The sequence below is a fragment of the Eurosta solidaginis genome, chromosome 5, assembly GCF_040869045.1.
Source record: "Eurosta solidaginis isolate ZX-2024a chromosome 5, ASM4086904v1, whole genome shotgun sequence".
NCBI lineage: Eukaryota > Metazoa > Arthropoda > Insecta > Diptera > Tephritidae > Eurosta > Eurosta solidaginis.
Window position 1 is genome coordinate 41,929,978 of NC_090323.1, and position 17,033 is coordinate 41,947,010.

Here is a 17,033-nt window from a genome sequence, read left to right on the forward strand (position 1 = left end):
AACAAAAAAATCAGTAAAAATGGGGCAGCTCATTGAAAACTCTTGTGGAAGTTGCATGAGGTGCCTCATTTAACTGAATTTGCCTACAGTACGGGGGGAATCCTGTATGTAACGTAAGTTGTAAAGTGAAAGCGTAAGCGTAGTCTTTGTAGGTGGTATGCTATATGGGGGATACACATATGTATAATGTAAATGCAGGCGCGGTGTGGGGTATTACTATATTTTATGGAGTGCTAGAGAATGTGTAAGCGTAGGTGTAGTGTGTGTTATTGTTATCCCGTAAGCGTAAGTCACTCCACTGTACCGTAATGTGAGAACAATGTACATGGTAGAGTTGATATGAGCGAAATCAGACAGCAAATCAAGACAACGAAGGGCACAGCAAGGCAAGGCAAGACAAGGAAAGGAGAGGAGAGGAGAGGAGAGGAGAGGAGAGGAAAGAAAAGAAAATAAAATAAAATAGAATAAAACAAAATAAAATAAAATAAAAGAAAAGACAAGGAAAGGAAGAGTAGGGGGAAAAGAAAGAAAAAGGAATTATTATAGATGAGTTTTCGATTTTTATCGATGAGTTGTTGTTCGTTATCGATTTTTATCGATGAGTTATTGTTCGTTATTGAAAAAATACCGATTTGTTATCGAAAATTTTTCGATTTATTATCAAAAAATGATGGACTTGTTATCGAATATTTGTCGGTGTGTTATCGAAAGCATATAGATTTTTTATAAAAAAAGGAAATGAAGAGAAAGGAAAGGAAGAGTAGAGAGGGGAAAAAAAGGAAAGGCATGTAGTAGGTGTGTTATCTACGAGGTGCAAACGAGTTATCGATTTGTTATCGAAGTCTCATAGATGAGTTATCTATTTGTTATCGACGAGTTATCGTAAAAATACCGAATTTTTATCGAAAATATGTTGATATATTATCGAAAAATGGTAGATTTTTTATCAAAAAGTTGTGGGTGTGTTATCGAAAGTTTATATATTTTTTATAAAAAAGGGAAGGAGAGGAAAGGAAGACAAGATTAAGGAAAGAAAAGGAAAGGAAGGGTAGGGAGGGAAAATAAAATAAAGGTGTGTAGTAGGTGTGTTATCGGCGAGGCACAGACGAGTTATGGATTTGTTATCGAAGTGTTAAAGAGGAGTTATCGATGAGTTATTGGTTCGTTATCGAAAAAATAACTCCTTTTTATCGAACATTTGCCGAAATATTATCAAAAAATTATCGATTAGTTATCGAAAATTTATCCAAAAAGGAAAGGAAAGGAAAAAAAAAGAAAAGAAAAAAATAAGGAAAGCAAAAAGAAAGTAAGGGAAAGTAGGGAAAAGATAGAAAAGGTTTGTAGTAGGTGTGTTATCGACGAGGTACAGACGAGTTATCGAAGTCTTTTAGATGAGTTATCGATTTTTATCGATGAGTTATCAGTTTGTTATCGAAAAGATACCTATTTTTTATCAAACGTTTGCCAATATATTATCAAAAAATGATCGATTTGCTATCGCTTGCTAAGTTGTTTGTGTGTTATCGAAAGTTTATCGGTTTTTTTTAAAAAAGCTATAGATAATTCATAAAAATTTATCGGTATATTATCAAAAAGTAAATGGTTTATCGATTTGCTATTCAAATGCCTAGTATTCATTTAATGTCAAAATTACTGACATCAAAAACTGCCTCAAACTGACACGCTGGTGATTTGCGGTCAAAGGTTTTTATGTTACATTACTGACTCAAACTCGGTGAAGCAAAGTTTGATCAAAGACTAGCTAAAATTTTGTGTTGTTATACCGTTTGTTATTTGTTATACCGGTGGGTAATTGCCGTTTTCACTTGGTTGGTTGGTTGCTGTGCTGCCCGGCTATGGAGCCGGCCCAAGTAGCGCTCTAGGCACCATTTTGATGCCGTTCACTTACTTCATCACGTTTTTACTTCACGTCACTTCGTAGTCAATGTGAACGGCGTCCATTGACATTTCATTGATATGGCAATTTTTGGCGTTAAATTATGACCTAGTGAAAGTAAAGCAAAAGCATGCTTCATCATACTCCTTTAAAGACTAAAAATGTAAGAGAGTCTACAAATCTTTTGGTAAACAAATTCTTTTCACTATCGAACCAAAACTCGAAATATTGTGGATGAAGGAGGGCTGTTTTTGTTATTCTTTTAGTTTGTTTGAGAAGGCGAATATACGTCCTTTAATAAGAACAAATACCTAAACCATATTCTTTAATAATGAGCAACGATAACACTTAAACAAAGCCAATGCGTTTTGCCTCCTTCGATCTCTTCTTCTCATTCAATACCGATACAAATATGCTCAATATTACCCCATACGTTATACATACGTTCTACAAGTAGATTAAAAATAAGTAAACCGTGCACGGAACCGTTTGGAACCGCTGTAGTTGCCTCAGTCTTTACAGCAATCGCTAGCGCTGCCACTAACAACGCACAACGCTCATAGATTGTTGCGCTCACGTAAAACAAAGTCAAGGAGTCAATAGTGTTTGATAAATAAACAAAATTAAATATCAGGGGTGCAAACCAGAGTACAGCGTTTTTCGGTTTTTGCAACGAAACCACAAGCCAAGCTTTGTTTAGTTGGAAAGGAAAACAATCAAACATTTTAAGATGTTTTATCTACATATATCACTTTGATTCACTTTATCGATTACATAATTCTTTGTTTAATGTTCATTCATCTCTCCTCAAAGCTTAGATCATGTGCATATTTAAAGGAAAATGTTAGTTTTTTCCAGTATTACTTCGAAAATAATTCCACCAATTGCCATCTTCAGGCTGAACTTGTAAACTCATAATTAGTGACCCCAAAAACAACAGCCTACACTTTAATTTGGAGTTCTTCAGATTCAAAATTGCAAGTTTAATTAAGGGCGTTCCTTTTCTATGTATAATCCCATCCTGTTGGTTGTTATCAGCACCCTCCCAGGTTTGTGCATTTTTCCCTTCGAATAAGCAAAAGAGCACCATCATTAAGAAACTCAACCATTTAACAGAGCACCACAGACAGCACAGATTATAATATTTGTTATAATAATATTTGTTATCAGCGCCTTATAGTGTTGGCTACTGTACCTTTTAAATTCATGTGCAACTGTACGGTTCAAAATGTACTTATACATATTTTCGTTGTGCTTTCTAATATAAAACCTAGAATAATTTGAATGCAACCGAACTGGTGGTTCAGGGGTACTTGCAATCAGTTCTGCAACCGCTAAAAGTTCTTTCTAAGTGGTTCGATCAACTGAACCGAAGCGTTTCGATCTATCATGTGGTCTGCAGCTCCGACAAATATGCTCATACTCTCAAAAAATACTCTGATTGCTCTATCAGCCATCCTATCTCCCAACGGTAATGGTAAGCGTGCTCTCCCATAACTATCTGCCGCCGGCTTGTGTCTACTTTGGCATCACTGCTAACTCTTGAAGCGCTGTACATTGCTCAGCGCACTTTGCGAAATTTCGATGTTTTTCCCATACGAGTATGTAAGTTTGGGGTTTCCACTAACGCAGCAGTTTAGTTTATGATGTTGTTGGCACTGCCACAATATTGCTGCTGCTGTCACTGCTCTGCTGTTGCTATTGCCAGCGATGTTGCCGTTGTTTTCGTCTTGGTTGATGTCGATACCAGTGACGTTGAATGGGTGCACCAAACGTCGTGTATTTATTTATAATAAAACATTCGCTTTCAACGGTCGCATTTTAGTTTGTGGTGGTCTTTATTGTGTTCGCTTATCGCTTGGCTTTAGTTCATACCGATGTATGTATATACTCTGATGATGACATGACGGCGGGACGCTTGGTGTAATTGCATCTGATTACAAGAAACTAAAATATGCACTGAATTCTACACAAACATAATCAAACTCAAAATGATTAAATGAAGGAAATTGTATAAAATTTTTGAACTTCAAGTGCTTTGAGTACAAGAAATAATGAATAATTAAGGAAGTTATTGGATACGTGGAAGTGAACAAATCAAACAACAATAATTATGTAAAGATTCAAATTAAATATTGTGCATAATGTATGCAACTTATAAAATCAACGAACGCTCGTAACAGAAAAAGAACAGGGAAAAATGCCTAAATTTCATGTGAGTGCGAAGCAGCCTAACCGAAAAATCAAACATTTTCCTTTTAATTGTGCAATATTTTAAGTCTCTTACATTTTTTTTTAGAAAAGCGTGAATAATGAATAAGAAAATAAGAAAAATTACTTATTTCATTGCCGATAAATTTACATAGATAGATCAATTTTTGTGAAGTTTTGCACTGCGACCTACAGCTATATTGTGCCCTCATCAGTGGCGGATTTACCATATAGGCAACATAGGCTATAGCCTAGGGCGGCAAAATTGAGGGGCGGAATTATTCGAGTCGATTAATTTTTGAAAAAAAAAAAAAAAATTGCATTCATATTTTGCTGCACTTAAAATAGTATTTTTGTCTGTACATTTTAATTAATAATTCATTCTTTTTTATGCGTTTCGAAATTAGAATGAAGCTGTAAATTATTTTCCGTGCGTGGCGTTAAGAAACAGCCGACCCGCCAACCTGAGAATCAGAATCGTCTAAGAGGTTAGCACACTTGATATCACTGCCAAAAAACTAGCGTGCATTCGATGCAATTCTTGAGCTCAAGCTCTTCTATTCTTCACAAGTAAATTATAATGCATAAAATCTGAGGGTAAAGTCTGGTCGTACGTCAAATAATAGGCAGTATATAGTCTTCTGTTTGTCTCGCGCGATAAATTTTCTCTCATCACTGATATTAAACATCTAGGCAACGAAGAATTACGTAAGAAATCCACTATATTGAGGAACTACTACACTCAAGATCTTGAGGAAAATTTGGGAAGTAAAATACTCTTTTCAAGGTAACGCATCGAAAAGAACATTTCAAATTAGTTTCCGCTGGAACTGTTGAAAATCGCAATCATTGTGTTAAATAGTGTTATGCAAGTTATGTATTGCCTAGGGGCGGCGAATATTCACGGCACCTCGTTCAAACCGAGTTCGATGAGGAAATTCAAAATGGTATTGTTGTTGTATTAGCAGTGCGACCACCCTTAATGGGAGTCCAAGGAAACTAGCAGTTTCTACACGGGTTGACCATAGGGAGGTTGGTTGGTGTCATGTGCGGACACATCGCATGCAGGATCTACATAACATATGTCTGGTTTGATTCTGGACCGCTTCTGTGTGGATTTTGCCTACGGCGTCCCTATGCTTGTTTGGATCAAACGGCTGTGTTGGCAGCTGTCGGATCTCATCATAGTGCTTATGAAGATGTTCCCTTAACCCCCGTGGAGGCGAGGCTAGATCAAGCAGTTGTTTGCTAGGGTATCCAGGTTCGTAACAATTAAGCAACAACTGCATGTTCAGCATTTTGTTATGCTCTTTGCCCTCGCTATATAGGTGATGTTCATGGGGACATAAGGAGACATCCATTGACAGTTGTAAGTACAGCATTTTGGCAGGCCTGTATCCTTTTCCATTGTCTGTTTTTCAAGACCAGGCAACCAAACTGGTGACGCGTGTCACATGAGCGGGCGGCCAATTGCTTTGTACGTGGCTAGCAATATTTCTTTATCTTTTCCCCAAGTGCTGCCGGCAAGTGACTTGAGGATTTTGTTGCAGCTTTGTATTTAAGATACCGTTTTGGTGGCATGCGCCTTACAGGTAGAATATTATCCAACTTTACCCTAAGATCTTTGGGTGACTGACAGTCGATAGCGTAACAACATTGACGTAAACGTCCGATATTTGCGCCATCTGTTCCGTCCATGTCGTAAACAGAGCGGCCGTGGATTTGGTCGGTAATAATGCCAGGTCTCGTGAGGTGAAGAAACTAGAAAGAGTGGGGAGATAGCTGTTTATTCTAGAAACTATTTCGTCTATTGGATGGCCAGGTCCCGTTGCCACTATCGTGATGTCGTAGGCGTAGGAAACCAAAGTAACGCCTTGTGGTGGTGAAGAGAGCTTTGATATGTAGAAATTAAACAGAAGTGGGGATGGGACACCACCCTGTGTACCTCTTATTTACTTATCCCTGGCTTTGAGGTTTGGTCACAACTACAACCGACGCTTGCCGAACATTCAGATAATTTGCGGTTCATCTTTGGGGTATTCCTAATTTAGTCCGTAATTTATCTGAGTGTTTATGGCATTTAGCCCGGTGGTAGTGCTATCCATTTTGCGGAAGCCATGTTGGTGGGTGGAAAGCGAACATTCGCAGTGAAATGAAGGAGCAGGGCGGTTTCCAATGTCTTCGGCTGCTGGTGGCCTTCGTTAGCTGGTTTCCCAGGCCTTAGTAGTGGAGTTATCCTTTCTATTTTCAATTGTTCGGGAATGACAAAGGAGATTAACGAAAGGTTGAAACGTACGCTTTAGCATCGGCATGGCTATTCCGTCTGGGCCTATTGATTCAGCGGGCCTCAAGTTCGATGGCTTCTTCAATCTCTGTGGTGATGGTAATGGGTGACATGCCGTGTTTGTGTTTATATGCCCTTCTGTTTGTACGAAGTCTGTTCTTGTCTACTGAAGAATGCATAATAAATTGGCGGCAAAAGAATGTGACGGTTGAACACAGTTTGCCAACACTCCCAGAGAGGTTGCAGTTCGTTAAATTCAGAATGGTGCTCGTCTTTAGAGTATATATGTGCTTTCTGCTGTCTCATCTTCGCTGTCACAGAATCGACAGAGGCTATTAGACCATGTACCCAATTTGTGCATGTGGGTTTTTTGTCCGCACTGACCTGTGAGTATACCTGCTTAAATTCAAAGGCTGTTTTTTGGGAGGTTGGTCATGACCTAAAACGCTTTGAGTTGTATCCTCCTTCATTAAGCACAGCTACTAATCACATATATCAGATCCGATGCCACCGTTCAGCATAGACTAACGCAGTTTCAAATATTTCAAAAAGAAGAGTGACACAAGCCCACTTTTAAAATTATCAACTCCACAAATGATAGGCACCTGCTTAGCCAACATTTAGTGAACCATTTTTTAAACATTTCTCAACAGGTATACTCCGGGGTCACAAGTTAGGGATGTGATCAACCTTTTCTTTGACCTTCTGCAGAATAATCTTTGAAATATTTATGCTTAGGTTAGAGCAAGTAAAGAGGCAGTTATCCCTTGTGGGCGGACCTAGGGAAAAATTTAAGACAATGCTTTATTGTCTGATTCGAGGATGAAGTGACCGCGTTCCTTCGAAGACGATACTTTATTACCAACTTCAGCGAAGAACAGGCTGCATGGTTAAGTTTGCTTTGTTGGCAACTTTCCTGTTGTAAGTAAACTCGTCGCAGAGAGGAAAAAACTAAAGGAAAAATCCAAGATGCGATATGAAACCACAGTACCCGCGGTTCATCCGAATCCTCAAGGCAGGAGATAAGGTCTGAATACCAGCATCATACGGTACATTGTATGAGGTAACGACTGGCTTGCCCTGCTCCCCGCGGTACAGTTCTCGTGACCATGCTAGGGTAACACAAGCGATGCATTGCGGAAGAATTGCTGTTTTTCGACTAAACATTACTTCAGGATTGGTTAGTAAGATGACGACAATTGGCTTTTACGATCGGTATACCTACCAAGATGGGTCATGTGTCCTCGCAGTTATCATTTTAGATGACAACCTCACCGAACGAGTACCTACCATCAACTACCCCGAGAGTTTGCATCATCACTGACACCCCCATCTCTGGCTCCGCTACTGGTACGCGCTTCGAAGCTTTGCAGGTTCTGTTTTTTAGCCTGCTACTGAAGCCGCTATTATACAGCCATCCAGCTGTTTCTGTCCCTTTACTCTACTACGACCATTGGCCGCCCGCTTCTTCGACCATACAATACTGGTGCCCAGCTGCTGCCTTCCGGATACTACCACGATCGGTTGCCGACCATTGACCGTCCTAAGGTAGAAATAATATGTTTGATTGTGATTTCATCAACCAAAGAGTGACTCTTACCTTCCGTCTGTATGAAGTATTTTTGAAATAAAGAATCCGTAGTGTGGCTTACGGGTATCCTTGAAGCTAATGTTATGAGTTTCAGAGTGCTTTGCTTAATCAAAAATTGGGACGAACTTTATGGATCTGAGCCTAATCCTAGATCATATATGAAATACTCCTATATTGCTAATAGAAAATGCTCGCAATGTGTTTTGAATTCGAAATCAAAACAAGACAGCCTATAAAACTTTTGTGATTGTAACAGAATAAGTGTGATAAGAAAAAATTTAAATTTAGGTACATTCGATTATTGAATGCAAAAACAAAAACATTTAAACATCAATATATCTGATGTTTGGGAGTGTACCTAGCCTTTTGTAGCAATATAGGAGTATTACATATATGTCCTAGATACTTCGCTTGTAGACGCTCGCATTGTTTTGATAACGACGGCTAAGGGCAAACAAAAAATTAATAAACCAAATGAGAAATGCGTCACGCCAAGGAATGAAAAAAGAATTATGCAAATACAAACTTTGGCAATTCGCTATCATAATAATTTCTCACAGATTTTTTTTTTATTTTTGTATATAAGGCTATAAGTTATACTTTTGTTCAATTCAATTTGCATGCTGATCTCATATTTGCGAAAAAAGTGTGTCAACTAAGTTGATCAAAAGAAATAAAATATCTTTAACTACTTATCGCTTCTCCATTAGTAAATATATGAAGTCGTTTATATTTATTAGAATATGTCTACTAAACGTAAAATACAAAAGCTTGCATGTTCAAAGGAGTGCCAACCATAATCTACTGGCTGAAAGTTATTTTAAGGATACGAAATTAAAATTTGCGCCTAAAAGTATATATGCATTAATATGTCACTTTACTGAAGGTGTGTTGATTTTTAGCAAGCTTCAGCAATAAACAAAATTTTACACATATGCACCTGGCTGTTATTTATGCCATCACCATGGTTACAATCGTCTACCGTTACTTTTGAGAAGATGAGAGCGCTGAAATACACTCAGCTGGTAGTTCGTGTCACTGTAACAAGTTCAAGGACGTTCGTTAGCGTAGTTTAGTGTTGTTTGGTCTACACTTGTGTTCTTTCATTTCTCCCTCTTGCTCTGCTTTCTTCTGCTAAATACTTTATAACCTATAAATTTTGTTCTACATTCTCGCAATGCTACAGTGGCGCCAAAATGTTTTTCAGTGGCGTCAAAATGTTTCACTTTTTTTTATACTCAGCGTGCATTGCACATATATATATATAACATTTTGAAAAATACAAAAAGCCTGATTGTTTAGTAAATAATACACCTTGAATGTTGAAATTTGACGTGTGGACTGATATTGAGACTCCCAAAAGTAGGCAATAATTTGTGCAAGTATCACTCACATATGCACGCGCATATGAGAAGCTATAAACGTAGTTAAAGCTGGTAATTTTATAGCTAGTGACTAACTAGTAAATTCTAGAAATAGAAGCGCCTAGAAATATGTCAACGAGGAAGCCAAACAGTATAAAAGCAGCAACAGTTCAGGCACGAAAAATCTGTTTATTAATTCAACAGTTTAGTGATTCGGACGTTAGCAGAATAATTGGAATAAGCGGAATTGCACTAAGTTCGTTACAATTGGTGTCAGAAGAGGAATTGTGGAATAAATTCCAGAGGACAACAAGGCCATGGCAAAGTTAAGTGAATTGAAGATCCAGCAACTGAAGAAGGAGTTGGAGAGCCGTGGATTGATACAACCGGCATTAAACTCGAACTTCAGGCACGACTACGAGAGACAATGGAAGCAGAAGGAATTAACGTGGAAGAGTATGTCTTTCATCTTGATAGCGATGAGACAACAAAATTGGAGGAAAAAAATGAAACACCGCAGACAATGGCGAACACAGACTTGAACACGATATTAGCTGCAATATCTGCACAAAAGTCGACAGTAACATCCAAGATGGAAGCTCAACTGGAAGAACAGAAAACATATATGGCATCTCAACTGGAATCGCAGGAGACACGCATAACATCGAAGATTGAAGCACAAGAAACGCGTATTTCAGAAATGTCGACACAGATTACATCAAAGATGGAAGCACAACTGAAAGAACAAGAGACACGCATAACAGTACAACTCCATGCGCAATAGGCGCGTATATCATCAAAACTCGAAGCGCGTATGGACGAGACAATAAAGCAGTTTGAGGAAAAAATTGAGGCCGAGGTGGATGCTTTGAGAGGTCGCATATAGGAGTTGCAACTAAATCGCTCAGCTGTTTCAGCAAGCAATCCGAAGGTAAAAACTCCATCTTTTGACGGATCTGTTCCTTTCCTGGTCTTTAAGCTTCAATTTGAGAAGACATCAGCAGTGAACAACTGGAATGCTGAATATAAAGTTGCTGCACTGTTCGTGGCATTGAAAGGGCCTGCAGCTGAAATCTTACAGACTATTCCAGAGTACGAAAGTAACAGTTATGAAGCATTGATGGCCGCTGTCGAGAGACGTTACGCAAGCGAGCATAGGGAACAAATATATCAAATTGAAATGCAAAATCGCTACCAAAAAGCGAATGAAACTTTGCAGGAGTTTGCGTCGGATGTCGAAAGACTGGCCCGTTTGGCGAATGCCGACGCACCCGTGGAATACACAAGGGTACAAATTCAGAGCTTTATAAATGGCATACGGGACTTCGAAACGAAGCGAGCCACATACGCAAACCCAAAGCCAACATTTGCAGAAACGGTATCACATGCATTGACGCAGGAAACTGCCCCACTATTGAGTAAACCAGCATACAAAGCTCATCGTGTGGAAGTAGAAAGGCCAGAGTGGGTAGACGCAATTTTAGAAGCTTTAAAAGGAACGCAACAGAAGAATAATGGTGCAGTCAAATGTTTCAAGTGCGGTAACCCATGTCACATTGCTCGTCATTGCAGCTACGGTCCTGGTAGTTCCAACTTGGGTGGCCGTAAACGCAAAGCTGGAGGAGATAAGCAAGAGCGAGTCAGATGTAAAGGACGAAAACTTGTCCCAGCTATTGAATGTCCTGTGATATCTGTGTCGCAAATTGGAAGGAATCAAGCAGTCTTACCGTCAGAGGGAATGTGGATGGCAAAGAACGTGTACTGACTGTAGATACGGGGGCATCTCATTCCTTGATTCGATCTGATTTGGTCAACAGGTAACGCATAGCCCTGGCATAGGTAATGCCATTACCTGGAGCAAGGTTGCGTACGGTCACTGGCGAGTATAACCAAGCCCGGGGAGAAGTGATCTGTGAACTCTTAATTGGGAAGGTCATGGTTCTACACAAATTCGTTGGGGCGGAGATTGTTGGTGAAGTCATATTGGGAGTGGACTTCTTAGTTGACCATGACATCAAGATCGATATGCAAGGAGGGCTATGCGTTATAAGAACCAGGATGTGCCACTTAACTTCAGTTTGGAGAAAGGGTTCAGCAGTAATCGAGTACTGGTGGAGAAGACTCGACAAAGAACACGAAAGTCAAAGGGAAAGGTTGATGGATCGAATGGGCCAAATAAATCGAAATCAAAGGTACCTACGAGAAAAATACTGGTATTGAAGAGCCCTAATGGACGCACTAAAACGAACGAAAGAATTTCCCAGAAAGAATGCAAGGGTGCTTTCAAGCCAGGACGCACTACTGTTGGGAAACGTCGGAACGATACTGATTATGTGAAGCCAATCCGTCAAGAGCAAGCTCTACAAAGTAGTTCATTGGCCAAACAACAGAGTACGAGGGAGTAGTAAGATGAAACGCAGGTACGATGAGAACAATAATTCGGAAGGTTTCTTGGAGGGAGATTTGGTATTGTTATACAACCCTCACTGGGGGAAAGGTGTTCCATCCAAATTTTGGTGCAGTTGGGAAGGCCCGTGCAGAGTTGTAAAGAGGATCAGTGATGTCATCTACCGCATACAAACAATTGGGAAACCACGAAATTGAAGAGTGGTTCATTTGGCAGCGTTTAGATCGAGAGATTATTAGCAACCTAAGGGATACTATCATCTCTAAGTCAATACTAAGCAGTGACTTGTATGCACATCAATAAATCAATTATTAGTCTATACATATGTCCATACAAGCAGCGGAGAGCAACGCACAAACACATGCATATATCTGAGATACTCCCAAAAGTAGGCAATAATTTGTGCAAGTATCACTCACATATACACGCGCATATGAAAAGCTATAAACGTGGTTATAGCTACTAATTTTATAGCTGATAACTAACTAGTAAATTCTAGAAATAGAAGCGCCTAGAAATACGTCAACGAGGAAACCAAACAGTATAAAAGCAGCAACAGTTCAGGCACGAAAAATCAGTTTGATTTAAGAAAGCTATCAGTTGCGAAGTATAAGTGTTATTTTCAAGTAGTCTAAATAAAGATCATTTTTGCATTATTCAGTATTGGAGTTATTTATTCAACAGTTTAGTGATTCGAACGTTAGCAGAAGAATTGGAATAAGCGGAATTGCAGTAAATTCGTTACAATATTGTAACAAAATTGGGTACACATATTTTCCTTATAGCAGGAAATATTTCTAGAAAAAATGGACGAGATCGGTTAAAGACCACGGCAACTTAGATATAAAACAAGTTCAAAATGGTCGTAGACGAATAATAAGCTATAACTTGGCAAAAAATAGTTTGAATGACTGATATTTCACTTATTAAGTTTTACTGTAAGAGGAAATGGGGAGACATTTTTCTTTTAAACGGGCGGTGCCACGTGTTGTATAGAAAAGTAATTTATCTGAAATGAAATGTACAATTGAAGCCCACGCTGAGTATATAATGTTCGGTTACACCCGAACTTAGGCACCTTTACTTGTTTTCTGATTTATTGAATGTGACATAGAGAATGACAGCCAAATCTCAAATTTTTATGCGTAAGTCATATTGCGTTAGATAGCAGGAAAACTTTATTTAAAAATGGAAATAAATTAAATTAACAAATGAAGAAATATATTTCGTGCACTGAACTACTTGGCTACCAAATCAGTGCTTGTCACACTCGGCTTTATGAAAATTTGAGAAGGAAAAAATTGTCTAAGATCTGTGTGTTTATCTTACTGATTCTATATCAACCCAGCCAAAGCCATTATTTGTTGTTTTATTTGATTAATTTTATGTTTTTCATAGCCACCTAAAAATTGTTTTTCTTTTCTTGTAAATTCATTATTTGTGGCACAAGTGCGCCTGTTTTTCAAGCTTTATTTTTTATGTTGAGCAATAATGCACTTGTTCACATTTTCTGTTTTTTGTTTTAGTTATTACAATGCGGTGTTCTTGTTAGGTGACATCATTTGATGAATACCGCGTAGAAATAGTTTTTTTTAAGTAGAGATTTTGATTCTGTCATTTTTGGGTCATGTGTGAATGTTGATAATTATATTAAACGCATCCCTGATTCGAAATAAACAAGTAGCAAGTTTATGGGAACTTTTGTGCGTAGATCTTAACTCATCTATGGTTGTTATCGATTGAAGACAATAAGTTATCACGTTTCAAAATATTGACCTTAAACGATGTAACGGGTAGGGTGGTGTAGAAGTCCACGCAAGTGGGGAAAGCTTCTGACACCATTCACCTGGAAATGGCCAGAGCGATTCAAGCGATCATGCGGTTCAAGCAGCTCACTACTTCCGGTCGCTTGCGACCAAGTATCCTCTGGGTAGCCACTGAACATCCGTTTAGTAGTGAGCTAATGTGAGAAGGGGACAACCTGGCTAGGCCACTCTTGACATATTCGGTTTAAGTGCTAGCTGGGGGTTTTTCATCGGCAGCGTCTGCCCACCACGAGGTGCAGCTGCAAGAGGGCGTCTGTCTTATAAACATGTAAATAATATTTTCATCCCCGCTGAGCGGGTTGTGCGATGTGCTTGGGACCCGCTACGTCAAACCACACTCCAATGAAAACCAACAACAAGCCTCGGATAAGAAGACAACCCTAACTTATCCCGACCATGGCAATCGTTTGAAGGGCAATGAATTGAGGGCATGCACCTGGAACATCCTTCCTTAAATGAGTCTGGTGCAGATGCCTGGCTGGTTGATGTATTCGTCAAAGCAAAATCCGACATCACCCCCATCCAAGAAATGCGTTGTACGAAGCAAGGAAGAAAGAAGTTTAAAAATTGTGACATCTATTGGAGTGGCCATACAAATAAGCACAGTTTCTGCGTCGGATACGTGGTGGGTCAGAGACTTTGTCGCCAAGTACTGGCGTTCACATCTGTGGACGAATGTCTCAGATACGTCAAGCTATATGGCTGTCCCGCGATCGAAAAACACACATACAGATCGGCCACATTGTGATAGACGGACGGCATGCCTCCAGTGTTTTAGATGGGCGCACGATCCGAGGGTCCTAAGATCGACTGGGACCATTATATCGTCGCAGCCAAAATGCGCGCCTGCCCCTGCGCCGCTCAGACCAAAGCACAAAAAGACAATGAAAGCTAGACGTCCAAAGGCTTCAATCGGATTGTCCGAGCTATACTAGACGTGTTCTGAATGTGCAAAAGTCAATGATGATTGTGTGTTTTCCTGCGGGTCGGTAGAAGTTTCGCCCTCTCGATCTGGTTAACATAGCTGTTGTCTTCAGATTGCTGGATGAGTGGTCTGCTAACGGTGTTGTATAGAAAGGCTACTTTCTAGGAAAGTGTCAGGACCCTTAGGATTACAGGTTCAATGGTAGCGTTACATTCGAGTACATACTGAACATTTCGTTCCTGGCAGTAATTCTGGACCCTAGATTTATATAAGTTTTCTGCTAACATGTTATGGACCTCTCAGTGCATCTCTGCATAAAACCAAATTGATGCGCTAAACGCAGGGTTGTGTTTGTGTGGAGCTTTGCATGCGAAACTGTTTGCATGTGTTTTTTGAATGTCTGGAGTCATCGGACATTAGGGACTTAGGCAGCTGTGTGGATCTGTTGAATTTGTGGGACAAATGGTGCACGATGTGCGAGTTTTCTTTGAACTGAGGGTTTTTTGCACCCAACTCGATCTATGTTGCCGATCCGAAGTAGTTGGATTCTCAACCGGAAGCTTCGACTGCAAAAAGTCTGAACAGCGACTTTAAAGCTAATACCATGGTGAGCAGGTAGCCTATGTAGCTTGCTTCCAACTGCCCATTGGGAAAGGAATTTCCGTAGCTTCCAAAGACGGAAGGGTTTTTGATTCGAAGTTGCACTGCAAACGGGTGTCATGACCCATATAATAGAGAAGATTCTATATAGGCCTCCAACATGCGATGGTGGTGGTGTTTGCACTTGTATCGTTAATTGGGACCATGCTTATCAAGCTTTGAGCACTGGCCAAACTTTTTTTCACCAGTTTTCTTGCTAATGGTCGCGTTTAAATTTTAAAATTATGTTGGAGGATTACGGACCTTTTACAGATAGCAGCAGCACAGGGCGTGTAAGACCTAAAAGGCACCTCAACAAAACTATATATTTTTCTAATTAAGTAATCATCAAACATATAAGAAAATGATTGACATCTACTTAAGTTTAAATTGTATTTTTTTATGGCATAATATAAATCGGAAGCTTTGTCAACACTTGTCGAAGGTGTGCCATTTTTTCTGATCATATAGATGACGATCTGTCAAACTTCTACTGTCACAAATCCAAGCTGTCATCATCATGTAAGAGCCAAATACACGTTTTCTTTGCATACCATTTCGTTCAGAACTTGTGCCGGTAATCTTTTAATCTTTTCATAATTCTTAAGTTAAAAACTGAATCTTCATACCTCAACGCATATGCATACATATGTACATCTACATAGCTAATAGAAGATGTAGCCCAGCGAACCAATTGCAGATTGCTCCAAATTAGGGAAGGCCCCCTGACGATAAGCCGTCTGAGAAGCTCTCCTATTCAAGGGGTTGATAAGCGCAATACAAAGCTTTATATCTTCGAAGCTTCCGCAACCCATTTGTCAACCTCACATACGCGAGGGGAATCCTGTAACAAATATGAATGTATCATACACATATGTATTTAGCAGCCGAGGCTGGCGATGGCCTAGAAGGTTTAATGTAGTCATATAAATCGTTCGCGAGATGGTCGGGGTACTACCTTAATGCACTCAGAAAAAAATTTCTCCCGATTGCAGAAAAATGGGAATGAAATGGCACTTAAGAAATTTTTTCCTCATTCGCATGGCCACATTTCTTTAAAATGAGGAAAAATTCTTTAAATTGAGGAATAATTCCTCATTTTGAAGAAATTTTGGCCATGAGAAGAGGAAAAAATTGTTTATGTGCCATTTCATTCAAGTTTTTTCTGAGTGTGGAGCTTTGTTACCGGAACGTACCCGATCTATATGCGGCGAAGGACCATCAACATCGATAACACTCCCCAAAACCTTCGGGGAGTGTCTTTGTCAATACAACAACAACGGAAGCTCTACTAATACGCAATATAAATAATGTTCTTTACATATATGCGAAAAGATGTGGTCACGGAGTCGGCGGATAACCTGGGAATGTCTTTAGGAACTCCAAAACATTTTGGGGACTCTAATAAATACATTTTTTCATATTGTAACGCATTTTGGGGAAATTCCGCTTATTCCAAACCTTCTGCAAACGTTCGAATCGCTAAACTGTTGAATAAATAACTCCAATATTCAATAATGCAAAATGGTCTTTATTAGACTACTTTGAAAGTACTTCACAATAACACTTATACTTCACAACCAATAGCGTGCTTAAATCAAAACTGCTTAGTCATGCCTCAGCTTGAACTGATTTTATACTCTCGGTTTCCTCGTTCACCCATTTCTCCTAAGGTCCAGTAATTTCGTGAACTTCATGCTTGTTTACATGTATTTTTGTAGTTTGTATCCATATGCGTTTGTATATGTGAGTACTACTTCGGCTGATGATGACATGCGTTTTTGAGTATCTCTCTGCTGCCTTGTATGTATGTGTGTACATGATGATTGATTTGTTTACGTACATACGATTGCCATCGGCTCAGTGATCATAATATTCGTCACAATATG

The 17,033-nt window shown here is 39.3% G+C and overlaps 1 protein-coding gene across 15 annotated transcripts in view; it reads left to right on the forward strand.

Annotated features, from left to right (window-relative positions):
* Positions 1 to 17,033, forward strand: part of Plp (Pericentrin-like protein) — a 125,437-nt gene that overhangs the window by 9,335 nt on the left and 99,069 nt on the right. Inside the window, exon 1 of one of the 15 annotated variants that reach the window (XM_067792326.1) lies at positions 3,685 to 4,112. The exons of the other annotated variants lie outside the window; for them this stretch is intronic. Coding sequence (XP_067648427.1) covers positions 4,098 to 4,112 — 15 coding nt within the window. The 5' untranslated portion in view covers positions 3,685 to 4,097. Of the gene's footprint in view, positions 1 to 3,684; positions 4,113 to 17,033 lie in introns of those variants that run through there. 15 annotated transcript variants of the gene reach the window in all.